This window comes from Dasypus novemcinctus, chromosome 13 (genome assembly GCF_030445035.2).
Source record: "Dasypus novemcinctus isolate mDasNov1 chromosome 13, mDasNov1.1.hap2, whole genome shotgun sequence".
Classification (NCBI taxonomy): Eukaryota; Metazoa; Chordata; class Mammalia; order Cingulata; family Dasypodidae; genus Dasypus; species Dasypus novemcinctus.
Genome location: NC_080685.1, coordinates 48,229,745 through 48,252,559, shown reverse-complemented (window position 1 = coordinate 48,252,559; position 22,815 = coordinate 48,229,745). Strand labels below are relative to the sequence as shown.

The following is a 22,815-nucleotide window of genomic DNA, read 5'->3' as shown; positions in this document are numbered from 1 at the left end:
TAAACACCTTCATTGGAAATCTTCTAAATTAACATTTCTGGTAGTGATTTCATTATGAAATTGATGATCACCATCAGGTGTTGCTTCAATTTTCTTCTTAGTACTCCACATTTTATTTCAGAAATTCATCTTATTTGATATCATCTGCTTTTTGGATTTAACTGTATATCTTATTACTGGTCTAGAATTAAATGGATACCGTGAGATTTTAACTTTGATCTCTAAATCTGAATACAGAAAAAACTACATATTAAATCCTTTCCCTACCAAGATATCGCATACCTGTCAGCCAAATGCCTTGGGGCTTTTGACATTTATTACTTGTAGAGCAATAATCTACTATTTTATAGTAGTTCACTAATGTTATTGTTACATATTAAGTATGTAGTATAAGAGTAAGAAACTTCCCAAAGTACTCTATGTGATTATCTTACCTTAGGCAGTGAAGAAAGGTGAGATATGTCAGCCTATTATGAATTGCCTTCAGCATAATTTTTTTAAAAAACTTCTTTTGAGAAAAGATAGATGGAAAGTAATAATATATTTAGATTTACATATTAGGTATGTTTTGTTTAGAACATACATTGTTAGTGATAATTCCTTAAGGATAATCCAGCCTTATTATAAAAATATTTAGTGTATGGTATAAAAATATTAATTATAATATAAATATTTTATTCCCAATTATTTCATAACTCTGACCTCAAATCTCTTTTAAGCCAGAGGTACCACCACCCTTTTCTTTCTAAATACTATCCTATTTCTTTCCTTCTCTCTGGAGCCAACATTTTGAAAAACTTGTCTCAATTTTACTTTATGTCCTCACTTCTTCCCACCCTTCTTTCAGGCTATGCCAATTCAGACTTCTGCCTCTATCACTGCATTGCAATAACACTCACTAATGTGACCTTCATTTTTCTAAATCCAATGAATATTTTCTTTTTTTTTTTCCTATGTGCAAACAATTTATGTCCTTTTCTCCATTAATTCTTTTTTTTCTTTTTTTTTTTTGTCTTTATTTATTTTCTTAATATTACATTCAAAAAATATGAGGTCCCCATATACCCCCTACCCCCCTCACCCCACTCCTCCCCGCCATAGCAACAATCTCATCCATCATCATGAGACATTCATTGCATTTGGTGAATGCATCTCTGAGCACCGTTGCACCTCGTGGTCAGTGGTCCACATCATAGCCCACACTCTCCCATGTTCCACACAGTGGCCATGGGAGGACATACAATGTCCGGTAACTGTCCCTGCAGCATCACCCAGGACAACTCCAAGTCCCAAAACGCCTCCACATCTCTTCTCTTCCTCCCATTCCTCACACCCAGCAGCCACCATGACCACTTTCTCCATACCAGTGCCACCTTTTCTTCGATTACTAATCTTTATAGTTCATGAATAGAATATCAGTAAGTCCACTCTAATCTATTTTCTATTCCTCCATCTTGTGGACCTTGGAATGGTTGTGTCCACTCCACATCTATATCAAGAGGGGGCTTAGATTCCACATGGATGCTGGATACAATCCTCCTGCTTTCAGTTGTAAGCACTCTTGGCTCCATGGTGTGGTGGTTGACCTTCTTCAACTTCATGTTAGCTGAGTGGGGTAAGTCCAATAAATCAGAGTGTAGGAGCTGAAGATTGTTGAGACTCAGGGCCTGGCTATCATATGGTCAGTCCAGAGATTCAGATCCCCTGGGTATATGTTAAACCCCAGCACCAACTACAGTTCTGGTAAAAGTAACAGGAGAGGCTTGTGAAAAAAGATCACATCTGAGTCCAGCTCCATCACACAGAAGCACAAACTCCAAAGAAGGGCCAACTGACATGGCACTGAACTCCATCTGCCATGACCATAGAACCTGTGGGTCTCTGTAGCCCTCAGAAAAACCAATACCTGGGGTTATATTTACTTTATCTGTCTCTGGGGCTCTACTAAGGTGTGCATAAGGGCAGCCCCTCTGATAACCTCCCAGCTCTTTTTGTAGACTTATAGCCATATACACTCATTTGTCCTTTCCATTTCCCCCTTGATTCAGGTCAAAAAGCATTTTTAACTCCTGGTATTATATGTCGACTGAGATATTCTGCTGATCCAAGTTGACCCTTTTATTCTAGGTCATTTTCTAGTTACATCACCATCTGGTACTTGGTAGTAATCCCTCCGCACCAGGGAGGCTCATCCCCGGGAGTCATGTCCCACACTGGGGGGAAGGCAACACATTTACATCCTGAGTTTGGCTTTGAGACTGCCCACATTTGAGCAACACAGAGGCTCTCAGGAGGTAACTCTTAAGCACCCTGCAGCTCTAGGCCTTGTTCTTATTTCAGGTGCACAGGCTCACTAGCATAGTCATTAGTTTCAAGGGCTCACTGTTGGACCTTCATTCTTTTTTGGTCTTTGCCATTGCACTTGGGGGATTGTTGCTGTTCCTTTAGGGACTGTGATAGAGCTCCCCTGGCTAGGAACTCAGCACTCCCTCAGTTGTTGTTTTTAATTGTAGCCACTATGAAGATAACCAACCATTTTTATGTACCCTGGATATATGCCCTGTAGAACTCCTTGCCAACCATGTGTCCCCTGTCAACCAGTGTTCCTCTGCTGCCATTGTTGAACCTCTCTGTGATCCAAAACTGTTGCGATGCCGTCCAGCGGCTCTGCTCCCGAAGAGGTAAGGATGAACAGAGCAAGACAAAACACAGTAACTGCTCTGGAGACGCAGGCTGATGGCGCAGGTTTGATTTATTAAGGAAGTGTAGTAGCTTTTATAGACCGTGAGGCAACGTGCAAGCAACTTACTGGCTATGCTAATGTAGCAAGGCTGATTGGTTCATGCACTCTAGTTGGTGGGGAGAAGGCAGATTTCCAAGGGACATGCCCGGGTATGCCTGGGCATGTCCGCCGCGTGCCTCGGCGCCATCTTTTGGGTGGAACCCCAAAGGCCTTATTGTTAGAGAGGTTTTCCTACGTCTAACAAGGCATCTGTGGCTTGCCCACAGTTCCCCCTTTTTTCTTTTATTAGAGGCAAGGCGAAGCGCCAGTGTTGTTTTGTGTCAAGGTGACTGTGCCTGTCTTAGGTTGTCCTCCTCTGAGGATCTTACCCATCATTGGCTACCAGCCAGGCTCTCTGGCACGGTGTATATCTCTCCATTTTTTGCAGGACTGCGAGGCCAAAAATATTCGCAGCTTGAGAAAGGTTGGTAGCAGGTGTCGGGATGAGCAGAGGGGAAGTTTCAGAGGGGGAGCAGTTGGGGCTTTGGGATATATCTTTGAGCGATGGTTATAAGGGATCGTGGTCAGGTGGTACGTAAGGGGACGCGGGGGTAGAAGGAGTTGCGGGCATGACGGAAAGCGGGATTGGGGAAGGTACATCTAGCGGAGGACCCATAAGGCAAGCATGAATGGCTAAGAGAATGGGAATGAGCCCTAGAGAAAAGGTTTTTCCCTCATGGACTTCAGCAAAGCACACGTGCTTAAGCAGCTTCGCCCATGTGGCAGGATCCCATAAGGCGGTTGTGGAGAGCCAGGGGTTAAAATGAACAACAAGGTCCCAATATTGATTAAGTTCCTTTTCAGAAACTTTGATGTGCCTACTTACCAAAAGGGCATGTAGGGTGTGCGCTTGTGGAGCCTTCTCAGAGAATGAAAGATTACCCATTCCGAGGGTCACTTACCAACCGCAAAGCTGAGCTGCACTTGATAGCTCGCTGATATTGTCTCCGGGGTTTTCAGGTCCCTGTTCGGGCACCAGATGTTGCGGTGCCGTCCAGCAGCTCCACTCCCGAAGAGGTAAGGACGAACAGAGCAGGACAGCACACAGTAACTGCTCTGGAGACGCAGGCTGGTGACACAGGTCTGATTTATTGAGGAAGTGTAGTAGCTTTTATAGACCGTGAGGCAACGTGCAAGCAGCTTACTGGCTATGCTAATTTAGCGAGGCTGATTGGTTCATATGCTCTAGTTGCTGGGGGGAAGGCATGTCTCGGCACCATCTTTTGGGTGGAACCCCAAAGGCCTTATAGTTAGAGAGGTTTTCCTACGTCTAACAAGGCGTCGGCGACTTGCCCACACAAAACTTCCTGAAAAGTGAAGCCCAATATTCCAATGCATATTTTCAGTCTTCATTTTACTTTGTTGATCCTACTCTCCTTGAAGGAACTTGTGAATACTGGTCCTGGTCAGAGTTAAAATGTTAAATCACAGAGAAAATTATGTTAGATTATTGCAATCATAAAGAGCCTCATTGATAGCAAGACTTCAAAGGAAAAGAATAAGCAATATGAAACTAGTGATATGTCAGCTATATATGACTGCCTAAAATCCTGACTGATTACTAGCATTAGTTTAAAAACAGATCTGTATAAGTAATTTGAGGAGTTTAGTTCACTTAATCTTTCTATGAACCTCTACACTGATTTACAAAATAAGTATTTGATATAAAACCACATAAATATATTTCACACTTTGGAAGAGTTGAGTATGAAACATATTTAGAAAAGCTAGAATTATTAAACTGAGAATATTTAAAGATATCCATGTGTGGATGATTCATGTGATCTGGGAATCCCACTCTAACACACAACTGAGTGATACTCATCATATCACCAGTAGGACAGCAGGCTGTTGAAACAGCCTACTTTCTTTTGGGCAAATGTTTCTTTACCTTTTTGCTATTATACTCCTGTAAGATTCAAGGCTCTGGCTGTATCTTAGCTTAATGATAATAGAGAAAAGTATCCCTGAGAGCGGCTTATTACTTAAAACATTTTCTTCTCAACTGGGTAAGGGACCTGATCTTAGCTTCAATTTTTTACCTCCATGAAGTAGCAGTTTGGTCTCATACAAAGAATAGTGCATCTGTAATACAAGTGAATTCTAGTTCTTCCACTTACCTGCCAAATAATTTCAATTTATTTAACTTTTTGAAGACTCAATTTACAATGGCACTTCTAAGGATTAGAAAGTTATTGTAAGGATTAGAGAAAGTATGTAGGAAACATCTACCACATAATGGGCATTTAATATGTTTTTCTTCAAACTAGACTAAAACTCAGAGCTAACCAAGGAGTTTATATGTATATTAAATATCTGGACTCTTTTCTTTCCTTGGTACAATTATATTGTTTACTGTTAATTTTAATATTTTATATGGTTCAGGAAGGTTATCTATTATATGGAATTTAACTATGGAAACTTATTTGGAGCAAGTGTTTTGGCTGAACATACTACAATTTATAGTTTATATTTGAGATTATCCTATAAAATGACTGAATTTGGCATTTTTAAGCTATGTCAGTGCATTTAAGTGAATAAAACAATTAATTGAAATGTTGCCTTAGGGCATTCTAGTAAGTAGGTAGCTGCCTATTATAGTGTAGAAGTGCTTCATCTGTTAAATTGCCCATGTTCTGAAATCTTTGGTGATGTATTTGGATTTGGACTCAGTTTACAAATTAATCTCAGACCAAAGTTACACTCCTAGCTTTCTGGGCTTCCTTATTTTGGAGAAATTTGAGGAGTGGGCCAAATTTAATGCATCAGCAAACAGACAACTTCTCTGATCTGCTAAGGAAATCATTGCCAATCTTTGGTTCTCTGAGTGAGGGCTTTATTAGTAGAGGGTACTTTTATTACAGGGTGTTAATTGCCTGTTCTGAATCTTTTTCCAAAAGGAAAACAAGAGGAAACTAACAATTGAAGCAAGAGATACTTTGATTGGCTATAGCAAGGATGATGAAACACTAGAAATAGACTGTTAAGGAAGAATGTAGTCTTTGCCCTTCAGTTAGCTTTAGTAATGGCTAAATAACCAACTAGAAGATAAGATCATTTTTTTAGAAACCTGTCTGGGATAAGAGTGGATGATTTCTTAAGACTCTTTTCATACCTAGATTTTGGTTTTCTAGTCTTCTCAGCATGACTATGTTCTATAATTTAAATATTTATATATATATAAATATATATATAAATATATATATATATATATAGGGAGATTGGGGATATTGGTAGCTCAGAGTATTTTATCTTTAAGAAAACAAACTTGTTTCCACTCAAGATAGACAGCATGGAATAATACTCAGAAAAAATAGATGTAGATGTCTTGGAAGGCTTAAGGGGAAGTATACCTTTTGCAATAAAGTAATTGTCACAAAAATTATGGAAATGTTACTCTGGTGATGATTTGTTTAATGTAGTTGGGTCCATGTCTTCAATTGATTAATTGACACATATGTGTGGTGGTAGTACTCTGTCCCATGGAGAATTACATAGCATGGTGATGAAGTCTCTGGTCTCATCAGCAAATTATCGCCTGTGTGACTAGGACTTACTTGTTGATTGGGGAGGCAGGTACATGGGCTAGATGCAGAGAGGCAAGGAGAGACTAGCCTAGCTACTCAGTCTTAGAAGGGGATTATAAGGCAATTGACCCTTACCTTTTCTCATCCAACCTTGGGAATTATTAAGGGAAGACCAGAACCCTCTACATATCCAATATAGAGAGCTTCTAAACATGCAGTTAATTTCTGTGTCCTTCAGATCATGGAGTATTTGAGAACCTTATAAACTCCTCCCTAATCAATAGGAAATCCTTCCCCTGACATTTCCAGGTTATCAGACATTTAATACATTTTATTAAAAATATACTATGTGCTAAACATTGTAATAGGGACTGGGAATACAAAACTCAACAACACAAAGTCTCTAGTATCTAAAAGTTTATTGTTTAGACTGTAGGGAATACCAGACGCTGTCCCCTGGACATGAGAACTAACATTCCAGGAGAAGTACTTACTATATAGTCTTAGCTATAGATGGTCTGTAAATGGTACACTTCATCACAGGGTGTTTACAGGAAAGGGAATGTAACTAGATTCTCTGGTTAAAGACAGACGTCTGTTATCTTTCTACCCAAACACAGACCAGCAAAGTGATTTGGTAATAAGTACAAGGTTTGTTTCACTGAGATTTTGGATGGTAGCGCTTTCTCTTTTTGTAACTCTAATTCTGATCATGTGATCATGGGCAGATCATGTGAGTTTTAATAATCTGAACTTAATAAACTAACTCTGATATATACAATGTATTTCCAAAACTTTATTTTAAACTTGGAAAATAAAGCGCTATCTTTATTCCATGACAGACCAAATTATTTTAATAAGAATGGCTTATTAAAATGGGATAAACCATGTAGATTTAAATATAGACTCTAAGATATATCAGTTCTCTTATGGCCCTCATAATGATTACAGGAAAGACCGTATCAGATAAGAAGACTGTGTTTATTAATTTTACCAGCAAGGGAGAACACTTTTAAAAAATATTTCACAACATCTTGAAAGGGGAAGTTACAGGGAAGTTTTTGTAGAATTAGGGCTAGGGTTACCATCAGAATTCAGATTACTTCAGGATAGGTTTTCAAAAGTAAGGCATGGCTAAGAACTGGGTAGAAATGGGTAGGTGGAAGTCACTTTTAATTGGCTGAAAGTTGAGAGATGGGCACAGAGCAGAGATTTTCAAGTAAGATATTGACAGAAACGTTGTAGATCTTCTCTTTCCAGAGCAGGTGGAACTTATTTTTGCTTATTTTACAGTCTTGATAAATTTCTGTTTGTCAGTTTTGTTAAGTTCAATTTTCATTTTCCAATTCCATAAAATCAAATTGGGTTTAATGGGATAGGTTTGGTTAGTCCTCTTTTGGATTTCACTTTTAAGTTGCATAAAACCAAAATGCAGAAATTTAAGATATTTTTCCAGTTTGTAAGAATTTCCACATATATACACATAAATAGATATGCATCTGTGTATGTATGTGTTCCCTGCCTATTTCTTATGCATGTTACTTTATTGTTTTTTTAATTGGAAACAGTTGGGTTTAAAAGAACCCACGCACACTATGAAAGGTAAGAATCATAATTTCTTGTTTAAATAAATCTTTAGTTAAATCTTTTACTGTGTTGTATGACTTGATATGATATTTGAAATAACATTGCACAAATTAACCTCCTCAGTGCTTTAAGCAGAAGTTATTAGTGGAGGTAATTGTACTTTGAGGTCTGGTTAGAAAACACCACAGTGAAAACTGAAGGGCAGCGCTTGGTACAATTCTTTTAAGAAATAGAAATTATGATAGTATGTACATAAAAGTCAACAACTGTTTGTGTTTTTAATTATGTGTTTATCTATATATATATATCATTGTGAGAAATATTTTCTAGGTTATAAAAGACAGCTTTTTAGCAGCTACTACCTTAAGCTTAATAAGCCACTAAATTACTCTAGACCACTTTAATTTAGTATGAAAATTGTATTAAATAAACCATATTACAGTCTCATTTAGGGGGGCTGCCACATTAAAGGAGAAAGGAAAATCTGTTTTCCATCAGTTTGTTAGAACACAAAGCAGATCTATGTAGTTCTGTGTTATCCTATAGTGTGTTAATCAGATACAAGGTGTGATGGAAGCCAGTGACAAAGAGTTTTCCTGATAGTGAGCAGGCTCTGATAATAGTCTGGCTAATGCTTCATAATATTTCATTGGTTAAGTAGTAAACAAAATGATGCAGGACTTCAAAACAGATGGTACATTCCATGTAAAATCAAACCATACGTCTTTCATGACATTTTAGAATTTATGAAAATTGAGTGGTTAAGACCATAATGTCAGGAGCTGGAAAGAAGAAAATTTTAAAATAAAGTTTATTTTCCTTTAAATATAGGATAAACTCAAATCTCAACACAAGGATATAAGGGTACATTCATTGTGAAAAATAGTATTGATATTTCCAAAGGATGAAAAAATAGCTGCATCCTAATATTTCCACAATGGCTTAATAGATTTTAATGACACATTTTGACTGTGATTGAGCTGAATTCTGATAGTTATTTCCTGAATATGGTAGAGGAGTTGGCTAAGAGGAAGAAGACGATGGGGGGAGTGGCAGGAATTGATTTTAATTAATAATATGTTGAATTTATTTTTAAAATATTGAAACTGTATTCATTTAGAGTTGTATTTAACTTTTTAAAAGATTTTATTTGTAATAATTGTTTCAGTAACCTTACAAAGTAATGATTTTTATCATAGATTTTTATCTATAGATTAGAGCTTAAATAGTAAATCTTAGATTTTTCATTTTACAAATAAAGCATCAGAGAGATTGCTTATTTTACAGTCTTGATAAATTTCCATTTGTCAGTTTTGTTAAGTTCGATTTTCATTTCCCAATTCCATAAGATCAAATGGGATAGGTTTGGTTAGTCCTCTTTTGGATTTTATTTTCAATTAGATTAAAATACCTTTAGAAGATGACATACTTCAATTAGTAGCAGAGGTACAGTCAGAACCCAAGTCTCCTAACTCCTATTGTATTATACCATAGCATATTATTAATAAGTATAAATCCTGACTTTGACACAAAGAACCTATGACTTTGCCACAACTATTAAACTATATTCATTGAGGATTGAGGCTCAGCCTCAGCTATTTTATGTACGTATTCTGGGGTTCCTCAATGAATATAGTTTAATAGCTATGACATTGGAATATGATAAAGCTTTTAGCAGTTTCCCCAAAATGGAAGGGAGAGAAAAAAGAAAAAAAGTGTGTGTGTGTGTGTGTGTGTGTGTGTGTGTGTGTTTACATGCACATGGGGAGGGGGGAGTAAGAGAGGAGGGAGGGAGAGAGAGAGAATGTAAGGGTGTCAACATGTTCTAACTTGAGAAAGTATCTTTATTTATTCTTTGGACCATTGTTCTAGCCTGTTAATTCACCATACTTGCTAAGTAGAATCTCAATAACCATAAGCTAAAATATTTGATTTTCAAGAAATCTTTCAGAAACATAAAGATTAAGAGTCAGCATCATTTAGCAAGACAATACTATCCATTTAATTCAAACTAATGTTTGTTACCAAGGAAAAAGAAAAATGAAAATATTTAAATGGATAGTATGTTCCTTATAAAGTTTTGTTCCAAGCTCCTCCATTTGGTGAATATTAGAGTACCTGGGACTGCATTGTTAAAAACCAGAGCAAACATTCATGACACAAGTATCATATCTTAATAATGTTTCATACTTCACCTCTAAATTTAAAAGTGACAAGTTTTTAAATATTTTACAAAGTTAGACACTAAAATTGGAATTAAGAAAACCATTAAAAACTGGAAGGGTATATATCAGTATTTATTGTGGTTCCATCTAAGTAAAGGTATCATGGATATTTTTTCTGTAATTTTCAAATTTTAGAATCAAACATAATACTTTTATAATGATAAATCTCCAAATATTCTTTTCAAAAGTCATGTTATAAGTGCTTGGGACTTTAAAAAGAAGGCCCTTTAAGATCTTGATACTGGTTGGTCAAGGTTTTTTGCCATCTTCTCACTTTAATCTAACAGAAAGCCACACCTACTTCTTAAATCTCAAGGGCACCTCTTGTGAAAACCCTACTTGTCACTAAAGTGGATTCATTGTAGTAGGATTCTATCATCTTTGTTGCATCTTTTGCAAAACATAACTTTCTTCATCCTAAAAGATTACAGTTTGGTGTAGAATAATATATAATCTCATTTTTCCTGAAGAAGCAGTTTGTTCATTTTTTCAAAGAACTGAGGAAATAATTGTAGTGTATTCATTGTGGTCCTGTTAACAGTAGTACACGTGTTAATCATTATGTTAGTCATAGAAATTAAGACTTATTTTTAGTCCAAAAATGCTTAAAAGTCAGAATAAAATTGTTTTTAAAAGAAAAATGACAGGACGACCTGTATCATTGCTACCATACCTTTTTGACTTCTGATGTTAAGAGATGGCACTGTATTTAAGGGTTAATTCAATCATGAACTGATAAAAGGGAAGGTGAAAAAAATTTTTTAAGGGATTCAGATTAGGGTAAGGGAGGACTTATTGCATTTAGTGCAAGGTTCTATGCTAATTTACTGCCTTAGAAAATCTATTTTCCCAAGACACTGACAAGTCAAAGTTGAACTGTCAGAAGTTAGCCATGGGTGCTTGTGGATATTTTATCGTGTTGTAGTTCTGTCAAATGGAGTGAATAGTCTTTAAAGCAACTCAGGCTTATATGATTAGATTAATAAGTATTACTGCAAGCTCATAGAATAAGAAGGCTGAAGTTTGAAGAGCTGTTTGTGAAGATGGTTTTTTTGTTATTGTTAAATTAGGATGATTTAAGAGAGCATAATCTTCTAGAAGATGTAAAATCATAACTCCTGGAGTAAGCAGGAATTTTTTCTTGGTATAGAGCTTTCCTTACTAAGCTTAATACATTTTATGCATATGTGGTTCAAGGATATATTTTTTTAATTTTACTACCTCTGTAACATTTCTCAGGGATTAGTAAGAGGCAAGTTTTACTCTTAGTAAAACTTAGTTTTTTATTCCTTTTCTTCTACTAGAAATTTGAAATAAAACAGTCTGATCATTTGTTTTTCTATCATCTCCTTGACTACCACTTCATTTAGATAATTAATCAGATTGCCAATTTCTCTATCAAAGTGAATATATTTTTATGCCCCATGCCATAATCTTTTTTTTTTTTCAAACTTTATTTCAAATTTAAAAAATAAAATAACAGACCACAAGTTATGGAAGCATTACTCCAAAAATGTTCTGTCCAGGCACTTTTATCTCATCTAATCCCAAAGCAAACTCATTTGTTCTTGCAGTGTTCAGAAAGGTACACAGTGAGCACAGATTAATTTGATGACATATTCCTTGTTAATGAAAAAAATGAAGAAGAGAAAAAGTTGCTTAATTCATATCTCACAAAACCAAACTCTGTATTCTTTTTTTGACCTTTAACATTAGTATAGTACCTTCTTTGCTTTTGCTTCAAAAATATTACAACATTGCTGTTAACTATAGTCTATAAATTACATGAGTTGTATTTTCCCATGTATCACCATATTCTTAACACCTTGTAGAACGTTCCTGTATTTATATTATTAACCACAATCTTCATCTACTGCCAAGATTACTGCTATACATTCCTTATATTATCCTCCAGCTGTCCTCCAATTAACATTATCCTCCCAAGACTACTCATTTCAGCCACAATCACATCCATAAATCAGCAGTGTTTGTTACACTCATTGTAATGTTATACCATCAACTCCATCCATTACCACATATTTAAAATTTACCTTATTAAACATTCTACATACATCCAGCATCAGTTCCCCTTCTCAACCCACATTCCATCTCCCACCAGCCTACACTCCATAGTCCAACTCCATAAGTCTACTCATCATATTTAGTTCTTATCAGTGAGACCATAAAATATTGGTCCTTTTGTGTCTGGCTTGTTTCACTCAACATAATGTCTTCAAGGTTCCTCAGTGCTGTCATATGGTTCCCCAATTGTTTTAATTTAGTTCTTCTTATAGCTGAACAGTATGCTATCATATGTACATGCCATATTTTGTATATCTATTCATTGGTTGGCAGACACTTTGGTTATTTAAGCTGCTGTTCTTAAAAGAATCAATGGCACTCAAATTACTTCAGTATTTTATGTAGATTTAATAGGAATTCTGGTATTCTAAGGCATATTCTGCTAGGAATTTTGGTGACCTATGACTAATTTTTCTTTTAGGAAAAAAAATGCCAATGGTATGGAGAATTTATTGCCCAAAATATCATTTTGCTTTTTTTTTAATGAATTAGATTTTTATCTCTCTATATATAACAAGTCCATACTTTCCCTTTAATATAAGTGTATGTGATCAATTTTTAAATTATCTGGCCACTTCTGATATGACACTAATACCTTTTGGCAGCTAACTTTAAAGGAGTGCCTTCAGTATGCCACATATAAGTTTACGTGTAATTAAACTTGTGAAGTCAGTTCACTTTAAAGAAGTTCTGAGTTATTTTTAGCATTCAGCTTAAATTACCTTGAAACTAATCACAGTGCCTATATTATATAATTAGTCTCTATTTAGTATTTTATTTAATATTGGAAATCCAAAGTGAACCACCAATAGCTATGCAGACGAAAGTGCTGATAACAGTATCTCTGTGCTTATTTTTTCCAACTCCCTCTTTCCCCAGCACCCTCCCAAAGTGGGGCCAGGGTTGAAGACTATGATGAGAGTAGAATTTGTTATATATACACTTACCAGACTAGAAGCTACTTCCCTTATCACTTCTTGATCAACAGTTCAGACCATTCACGGAGCCTCAGTGCTGAAGGTTGATCTTGGAGGTCATTTATTATATTCTCATTCAATGAAGAATAAGGGATATGGATGTGGCTCAGGCAACTAGGCTCCCACCTACCATATGGGAAGTCTCTGATTCAGATCCCAATGCCTCCTAAGGAAGACACCGAGCTGATGCAGCAGGCAAGTGTGGCAAACTGACCCAAGAAACACAGGAAGAAAAAGCATGATGAGGACACAAAGCAGGAAGCAGAGGTTACTCGTGCCTCCTAAAAAAGATAGTGAGCAGACACGACGGGCAGGTGCACTGAGCTGGCACAAGATGGTGCAACAAGAGGAAAAAACATGAGAGACAGAACTAAGCAGGGATGAAAAAACATGAGAGACGTAATAAAGGAGGGAATGGAGGTGGCTTAGGCGATTAGGCACCTCCCTCCCATGTCGAAGTTCCTCTGTTTGGCTCCCAGTGCCTTCTAAAGAGACAAGGAAGATGAACAGATACAGCAAGTGAAAAACAAGGGGGTGGGGAGAAATAAATAAATAAAATAAATCTTAAAAAAAAAAATCAATTAATGACCCTAACAAATGTTCATTTATTCTCTCACTGCCTCTTCCACATTGCTGGCCCAGGGTTTGCAGTGCTTTAATAGCCACAACCAACCATGTATACTTGATCAAGTTATTCCAGTGTTCTGGTCCTTATATTCTCATTTGTATAATAACAGTCATATAATACCTACCTCAGAGTTGTTATTTGAGTTAATGAACAGTAATGACTAACATTTATTAAATGTTCTCAGTATAGGGGTTCTAAATGCTTTACATGTATTATCTCATTTTATCAGAACAATTTGTGTGGGATCAGTGATTGGGTGATTGTTTAAAGTACCATCATATTTAATCATTGTAGCCACATCAATAATATCAATAAAGTATGTCATTTGGATTTGTTTAACCTGAATAATCAATTTTAAGTATAAGTTAGCCCTGTAGATGTTTCTTAGAGTAAAAAATCTCCTTTAGTGTTTTAAATATTACAATTCTATCAGTTGAATGATGTTTATTTTTAAAATAATATGCAATAATTAATGTTTGATAGATCTTAATTTTATAAGAACAATTTTAAGTAATTATACTAGGAAATATATTGATAACTAATAAGAACATTGATAGATATCTAAAAGAAAAGAATGGAAAGCTTGATAATTTAGGGGCAAAATTGCTGTTAACAGAACTATAGCCAAAAAATCTCTTCTACCTCCACCAACTGTGGTTGAAAGGCAGCATCTACATATTTTCACAAATGTACAATATAAAGCCCATAATGTGACAGCTGATGTTACTACAAAATTGATAATATGAAAGTTTTAAAATTTAATAAGTAAAATTTTAGCAAGAATGTTACAGTAATTGCATTTATTTTAAGTATTTTAAATTTATTTTTACATCCCAGAAATTCATTCTTCAGTGATTTTTTACTTACATTACAGCTTTGGCTGAAAGTTGCTTAGCTAAACCATTTATTTGTTCATGTCCCCTGGGGGACAGTGCTATTGCCCAGTACCCCTTCAACTCCTTTATAGACTACTGGAAACAAAAATGTTTAAAGATATGACATAGGAATTTAAATCCAAGAACCCTAGAGAAAGAATGACAAATCTCTGAAGCCATTTCTTCCATCCATGCTATTATTTCCACAGTCCATTAATTGTTATGTAAACTCAGTAGTCAGAAGTAACCACAACGTATGGGACAAGTAGGGAGATAGTTTTGGCTGCAACTTAAAGTAATTTGCTTATTTGTCCTTCAAAAACATTCCCCAAGGACTTTCTCTGTAATAGGTGGTGCTTAGTTTCCTAGCTGCTAAAACAAATACCATACAATGGTTTGGCTTAACAACAGGAATTTATTGGCTCATGGTTTCAGAGGGAAGTAGGCTTATTTCCTCCCAAAGTTGGTACCTTTTGCCTGGCCAGCAATCTTTGGGGTTCCTTGGCTTTTCTGTTGTGTGGCAATGCACATGGCAATGTCTTCTCCTTTCTCTTCTGGGTTCCATTGACTTCTGACTTCTGTCTGTTACCTATCACTTCCCTTTTTTCTTGAATTTCACTGTGCCAATAGCCTAGATTAAAGCCAAACTGATTTTGTCGGGCCAAAACTTAACTGAAGGTAACATCTCAAAGAGATCTTATTTACAGCGGGTCCACACCCACCAGAGTATGGATCAAGACCAAGAACATTTCCAAACTAGGGTACACAATTCAGTCCACCACAATGTACCATCTGGACCCCAAAAGACATGTTCTTTCCAACATGCAAAATATGTCCATTCCACCATAGCATCCCAAAAGCCTTAAGTCATTTCAGTAACAATGCTAAGTACAATCTCATCAAAATTAGCTATGGCAATGGTCTGTCATAGGTCAAAATCCTCTATCTGATGGACCTGTGAAACCTAGAAAACAAATTATCGCTTCCACTATACAATGGTGGAATATGTATAAGATAAATATTCTTATTCCAGAAGGGAGAAGTTGGAAGGAAAACAGGAATCATGGGTCCCAAACAACTGCAAAACCCAGAAGGGCAAAATTCCATTAGATTTCAAGTTCTGAAAGACATATGTGACTTGATTCCTCATCTGTTGTGCCTGATGGAGTGGCAGCCCCACCCCATCTAGGCACTTGGCACAGTAGCCATGCTCTCCTGTAACACTGGGGTTTAGGTCCAGGCCTCTCCAAGCATTGAAATGGCAACCAGGCTCCCAAACAATACAGGGGCACAAGCCCCACCATCTCCAAGCAGTGGCAGCACTGTCCCAGAACAATGAAGTGCAAGGGCTGCCCCCTTCAAGCATAGGGGTGGGCCTGCCCTATTCACATTCAAGTGGGTAGGCCCACTGTCTTGGCCCAACGAGATATCTTTAGGCCAGACCTCAGCTTTCATGGATCTGCTCTTGAACTCATTCTTCCTTCAGTTTGTCCTTTTTCTGTCCCTTTCAGGCTTTGCTTCTGTTTATACAAATTTTGCTTTGTTGACTTTTTGTAAAGTACAAATGGATCCGAACTATCAGACAACACAACTTTCCATAGATCCTTCCTGGATAACTGCATTTCCAATCCTGATTTCCACTGACATGGCAGACTGGACCCATGTTCTGCCACTCCCACACTAGCAAAAGGTTGTTCAGTTACACCTTTACATTGGCGCATTGTCCTCTTGGGGCTCACTTCCTGAAAGCTCAGGGAGGTCTCTGATGGAGCTGCTTCTGGTTCTAGTCTCAGGGTATACAACCTGTTTATGCTGAGAATTTTCAAAATCATCAGTTGCTAGTTCCTTTGTGCTTAGGAGTGATTCTCAATTTATCCCTTTCCTCTCACTGTTTATATAAGCTGCAAGGAGATACCAGGCTGCACCTTCCACAATTAGCTGGAGATAGCAGGATGCACCTTCCATACTTACCTTCAAAATCTCCTCAGCTAAATATCCAAGTTCATCACTTCCAGGTTCCACTTTCAAATTGGATATCAGAAAACAATTTTGCCAAGTTCTCTGCCACTTTATAGCAAGGATTGCCTTTCCTCCAGTTTCCGATATCACATTCATCATTTCCTTCTAAGTCCTCTTTGGCAGTATTAATGTCCACATTTCTACCAAGTCTCTTCAAAGCAATATAGACCTTTTCTATCAAATGCTTCACAATTCTTCCAGCCTCTACCCATTACCCAATTCCTAAGCTGTTTCCACATATTAGGTATTTGCCAGAGCAGCACCCCAGTCTCTGGTACCCAAAACTGTTCTAGTTTCCTAGCTGCTAAAACAAATGTCATGCAATGGTTGGCTTAACAACAGAAATTCATTAGCTTATGGTTTCAGAGGCTACAGGGCTTGCTTCCTCCTGGGATCAATATCTTTTGGCTGGCCAGCAGTCTTTGGGGTTCTTTGGCTTTTCTGTTATGTGGCAATGCACATGAGTATGTCTTCTTTCTCTTCTGGGTTCCATTGATTTCCAGCTTCTGTTTGCTCCCATGGCTTCTCTCTGTCTGACTTTCACTCTACTTATAAAGGACTCCAGTAATCCAGATTAAAGCCCAACCTGATTTCAGTTGAGCCACACTTCACTGAATGTAATATCTTGAAGAAATCTTACTTATAATGGGTCCACACCCACCAGAATGTGGACCAAGACCACATGTCCAAACTGGGATACACAATTCAATCCACCATAGGTGTTAAGGATAGAGCAATGAATGAGCCACAGTTTTGCTCTTCAGTAGTTCATGTTCCATGCAAGAGATGGACATTTAAAGAAATAATTACAAATAAATAAGATATCAGTAATTTTGTGGTTGGAACAAAATTAAACTCAGTTCTATTTGTTTTCAAAAGTAAACCACTTAAGAAGTTAAGAGAAATATTAGTGCTTTTTTCCCCTCATGAAAGATGTTATGCAAACAAAAATACCTAGCAAAACATATCATTTTAATGCTAGCCACCTGTCACTGGTACTACAAATTATATCCATAAGAACTCTGGAAGCTAAAGCCTGCTTGCTTACATAAATTCTGGCAACACTTAGATAAATAATCTGTGAAACTTAAACTTCTTTCAGGGCTTGCCACTGCTATTAGTTATTGGTAACCCAGACAAAGACTTATAAAGAATATCCATATTTTATTGCTTTTTATTCATAATTATATAAGACAGTTCTCAAAGATATTCTTTTCATGAGACAAAAGTACTGCTATCTGAGTACCAAGGAAGTTCTTTAGTAAACTTATATAATAAGGCCCCCTACTTGTTTTCAACAGGAATATGATGAAGAATGGGCTAAGAAAATTCAGAGTGAGAAGTTTCGCTGGCATAACTCTCAGTGGCTGGAGATGGTAGAGAGTCGTCAGATGGATGAGAGTGAACAGTACTTATATGGTGATGATCGAATTGAACCATACATCCATGAAGGAGATATTCTTGAAAGACCTGACCTTTTCTACAACTCAGGTAAGATGATATAAAAAATTTTTAAAAACTCTTTTCTGCATACTATGAATTTTGATCTGCCAACCTTGCTTATTCCCAAGATTTGTAAGCACTTCTTTTTATTTATAAATGAAATGGTCTTCTCATAATGACTTCAGATGTAACATCTATACAAATGAAGCAAACCTCTTAACTCGCCATTACTCTTTTCCTAGTTAGTTTTTGATGTAATCTCTATAAGAAAGACTGTAGGAAGGAAAATTAATTGTTCTTAGAAGTTTCTTACTTTCTAGAATGTATAACTTAAACTGACATCTTCAAGATTTCTGACTTCTATTTGAAAATGTGATACTCATTTTTCTCTAGTCTATATTCGTTAAATTTATAACTTATGTTAAATTTATACCAAATGTTTTGTCTTCCAATGTATTTAATCTTAACAGTTTAATTTTGTCATGGTTTTGCTTTATTTTCAAACCATTGAACTCTATTTGGTGGTCAAAAAGATTTAGATACTTTATAGCACCAGCACTAGTTTTTTCTTTCTAAACCCTGCCAGTGCTTTCCAGGTAAAATTTAATTTTTACATAAATGTTACAGGTATTGCTTTTATCATTCTGCCATAGTGCCTTTTTCCAGGGATGAGTTTTTGGTACAGAGATTGGTAAAGTTTCGCAGATTCTGGCTTTGAATCCATTACACTGTTGCCAATATCAACATTGCTTCATTGAAGGCATTTAATTGCGGCAAAGAAGGAAAGGATTTCTCATTAAAATCTGTGGCAGGTTGGAAATAAAAAGCATCAAAGTAATTGTATCTGAATTAATGGTTCATCTTTTGTTTTTTCCTACTGTGTATTTGTTTGCATATTTGTGTATTATGCAAATATTACCCATAAACACGATGTATTATTTTTAAGCTAGTAGAAAATATTCTTTTATGTTTGATATAGATAATTGAATTCTGTAAAATTGCTGCATTGCTTTGAAAATTAGATTTCTTCCTAACTGAACTTTACAGTAGTTATGAGATACTGCTTTGTGTTTCAAACCAGATGGAGTAGATCATTAATTTTAACCAACCAGAATTTCTTAGTTCAGTAATGGCAAGCAGCTGTTTCTTACATATTTAGATATTCATGAGGTAAAATGATGTAAAATATATATGATATGAGTTATTTGGTTAATAGGAATCAGAGTATTCTTAGAATCAAGTTTCTTGCTTTGAAGATTTTTAGCTACCTGTCAGTGTGAATTATCAGTTTCCAAAACTGAGTAAAACTATTAATCACCTTAGTATTCAATTCTAATTGTATTTAAAAATAATTAGTTTTTTAATACAATATAATTTTATTTCTAAAAGTAGTTCTAAAAAGTCATACCACATTTCTAAATTAATGTACATAAAATTAACCTCTTAAAATGACAACCATTAATACTTTTCTATGAGATATTTCATAATTAAAATGTATAATATGCCTTTGTGGGGAAACTGAATTATATATATAGTTTTATATATCCAGATTTTTAAAAATAGCAATAGTTGATAGAATAATAAATGAATAAATTTAAGCTGATGGAAAAATAAATTTAAAAATTGAGAGGTGTGAGATAAGTATTATAGTTAGATATCTTCATGGGTTTCCTTTTTAATACCTGTAACCTAAAGGTGCAATAGTCATTTAACAGTGGAAATTACATACCATGAGTTTAAAGATACAGCTCTTATATCAAGCTCTTGATAGTTTTGATATTTTTGATAATTTATGAATTATTTACTAAGTTCATTCCATTAATGGTTTACCTACTAAACTAGCATCTCCTATGTCATATGGAAAACTACATACTGTTGACCTCTCATTATAAGCAATTATACCTTTAGAAAAAAATATCGTAGCACAACAGATTTGTTTGAATGTTTTAGTCCTCTTATTTAAGCCCCTGGGTCTCCATGAAACTAGGCTGCTTCCAATAAAAGCAGCATTAATAGCTTTTTAGCCTCAGAGGTTAAGCTGACTGGCACATGATTCCCTGGGTCTAATCTTTTACTCTAAAATTAAATGAATGGCATTTGCAACATCCTAGTCTTTATAATTGCCTTCTATATTTTCAAACTATTAAAATATGTTAGGATGTATCTGTTTCTCCCTTGCTTTTTCTTTTTTTTTTAAAGATTTATTTATTTATTTCTCTCCCCTTCCCCCCCACCCCACCCCGTTGTCTGTTCTCTGTGTCTTTTTGCTGCGTCGTCTTCTTTGTCCGCTTCTGTTGTTGTCAGCAGCATGGGAATCTGTGTTTCTTTTTGTTGCATCATCTTGTTGTGTCAGTTCTCCGTGTGTGCAACGCCATTCCTGGGCAGGCTGCACTTTCTTTTGTGCTAGGTGGCTCTCCTTACAGGGCGCACTCCTTGTGCATGGGGCTCCCCTACACGGGGACACCCCTGCATGGCACGGCACTCCTTGCACGCATCAGCACTGCACATGGGCCAGCTCCACATGGGTCAAGGAGACCCCAGGTTTGAACGGCAGACCTCGCATGTGGTAGATGGATGCCCTAACCACTGGACCAAGTCCACTTCCCTCCCTTACTTTTTTAATTAAAAAATCTGTGTTGTCCTATGACATAAGAATCTAATGTCTTTTTAGTTACAGTAGTTTTTTCTTAAAATCTAAAATTATTGTAATTATAGTCACTGATTAACTTCCTTTTCTATCATGAAAATGAAGCTGTTTGCTTTAGTACTTTTTTCCATACTGGAAATATAGCATAATTTATAAATTTGTGTTACTGCTACATACTTCTCAACTACTTTTTTTTCATTGTTCTTCATCAATAATGGAGAATCTTATTCTTGTTATGTGACTGTATTCCTGGAATATGAAGCTAAAACTGTTTTTTTTTCTGCCTCAGGATCATGCATTGTAAACTCATTGTTGTCATTTACCTATGTGTTTCTGTGATGAGTAGTATAAGGTACAGCCAAATAAGTTATGATTGATCATTTTAGTCATTTCTTTTTTTCTGCTACTGACATCTGTTTTCTCCCACACAATCACAATGTCACTTATAACTAGTTCATTGAAGAGCCCAATATTATGGCTTTCATCCCTCTTCCAGTGTATACCCCATTTTGTTCATGAATACCTTTATCTTTATTACTTGGAATATCTCAGAAGGGTATTTTATATAACTGGTCTAAAATGTTTCATATAATTTAATAATCTAAATGCATTACAGCATACAGAGTGCTCTGGTATATATCACCTCTGTTTTCTGTTTGTTCTCTGTTCATTTAAATGTCACATGAATTTGTTAGGTTCCTTGTTATATCTTTGAAACTTGTTGGCTAAGAGCAGGAGCTTGAGAAGGACAATTCTATGTTTATCTGTGCTCTGGAATCAAGGAGATATGATTTTTTTTTTTTTTTTTACTATTTGTGTAAAATAATTAATTTGGAATATAAAATGCTGAGAAACAAATATTTCCAAAGAAATTGAGGTATTTAAGTAAGACTTTAATGGAACCTTTATACCTCATTCTAGGGAAGAAAGATTACTCTTATGTCAGAGCTGCCTAACTTTCGTCAAGCCATTTTAAAGGACACTCTAGAGCTACAGTCTAGAGGCTAAAATTTACTGAATGAACTGTAGTGCCCTGGAATTATTAAAAACAAACTTCAAAATTTTAAACAATTTACTTTTTTAATCACTTTAAATTAGACTTATTATATTATTAAGCTAGTTATACTCTGGACTTATACAGTTTCTAACTGAATCTTTTAAGTTCAAGAAATTTAGTTTGATTTCTATTTGATGAGTTCCCTATATTCCATGTATCCTTTGGCTACCTCCTCATTGTAGCTACAATTTAAAAAGATGTTGATAATTTGATCACAGTTTTCATTTAATTTTTTCCTAATCTGGCTCTCTTCACTAGGTCATGATTCATATCATATGAACTTTTTTACATAATTCAGGTATCTTTTCATTTGGCTGTATTTATATCTAAAATATTTCTACATCTTAAAATCCTTCATTCTACTGGCATGCTGAATATCTTTCCATTCATTTTCTAAATGTGGCATACATTTTACTTTGGCATTCTACTTTGCTTTGTTCCTCAAAAATTGGCAGCTTTCTTAAATCCTGATCCTCAATTATTTGGCTTTCATTTATCAAAGGAACTTGTTGATTTTGTGGTCTTAACCTTGTTAATTTTAGCCAGATTCACAAAATCCTGCATCCATATAAAACTGATTTTTTTAAAGTTGCTTAATGTTCCATCTCTGGTGGCTTTAAATGTCCCATAACTTCATTTTTTGTAATTTTTCTGTGTTTAGCTGGCCTTTTGATTTATAGAATCTTTACCTTCTAGGGGACATAAAAACTGTACTATACATGAGTGACACTTTTACTGGAGACTCATGCTATCTCTCAAGTATTTTAAATTTAGTGAAGAAATAAGACAAATACCTGAGATAATCATTAACAATTCAACAATTATATAATATTATAAGCCATTAATATGTGATATGTAACAAAAGTATATATATAACAAATGAGTAGTGCAGGGAGTGTTATGGAAATAGAAATCAACTTGCTTATACATTTGTCAACATTATTACTTGTACCATTTCCTCAATTT

The 22,815-nt window shown here is 35.7% G+C and overlaps 1 protein-coding gene across 5 annotated transcripts in view; it reads left to right on the top strand.

The window, feature by feature from the left end:
* Positions 1-22,815, top strand: part of KIFAP3 (kinesin associated protein 3) — a 232,873-nt gene that overhangs the window by 177,157 nt on the left and 32,901 nt on the right. For 4 of the 5 annotated variants that reach the window (XM_058310103.2, XM_058310104.2, XM_004464151.5 and 1 more), the window contains one exon: positions 18,004-18,193. In XM_058310103.2, the coding sequence (XP_058166086.1) occupies positions 18,004-18,193 (190 nt within the window). Of the gene's footprint in view, positions 1-2,566; positions 2,682-18,003; positions 18,194-22,815 lie in introns of all 5 variants that reach the window. The other variant, XR_011645490.1, reaches the window with a different exon arrangement.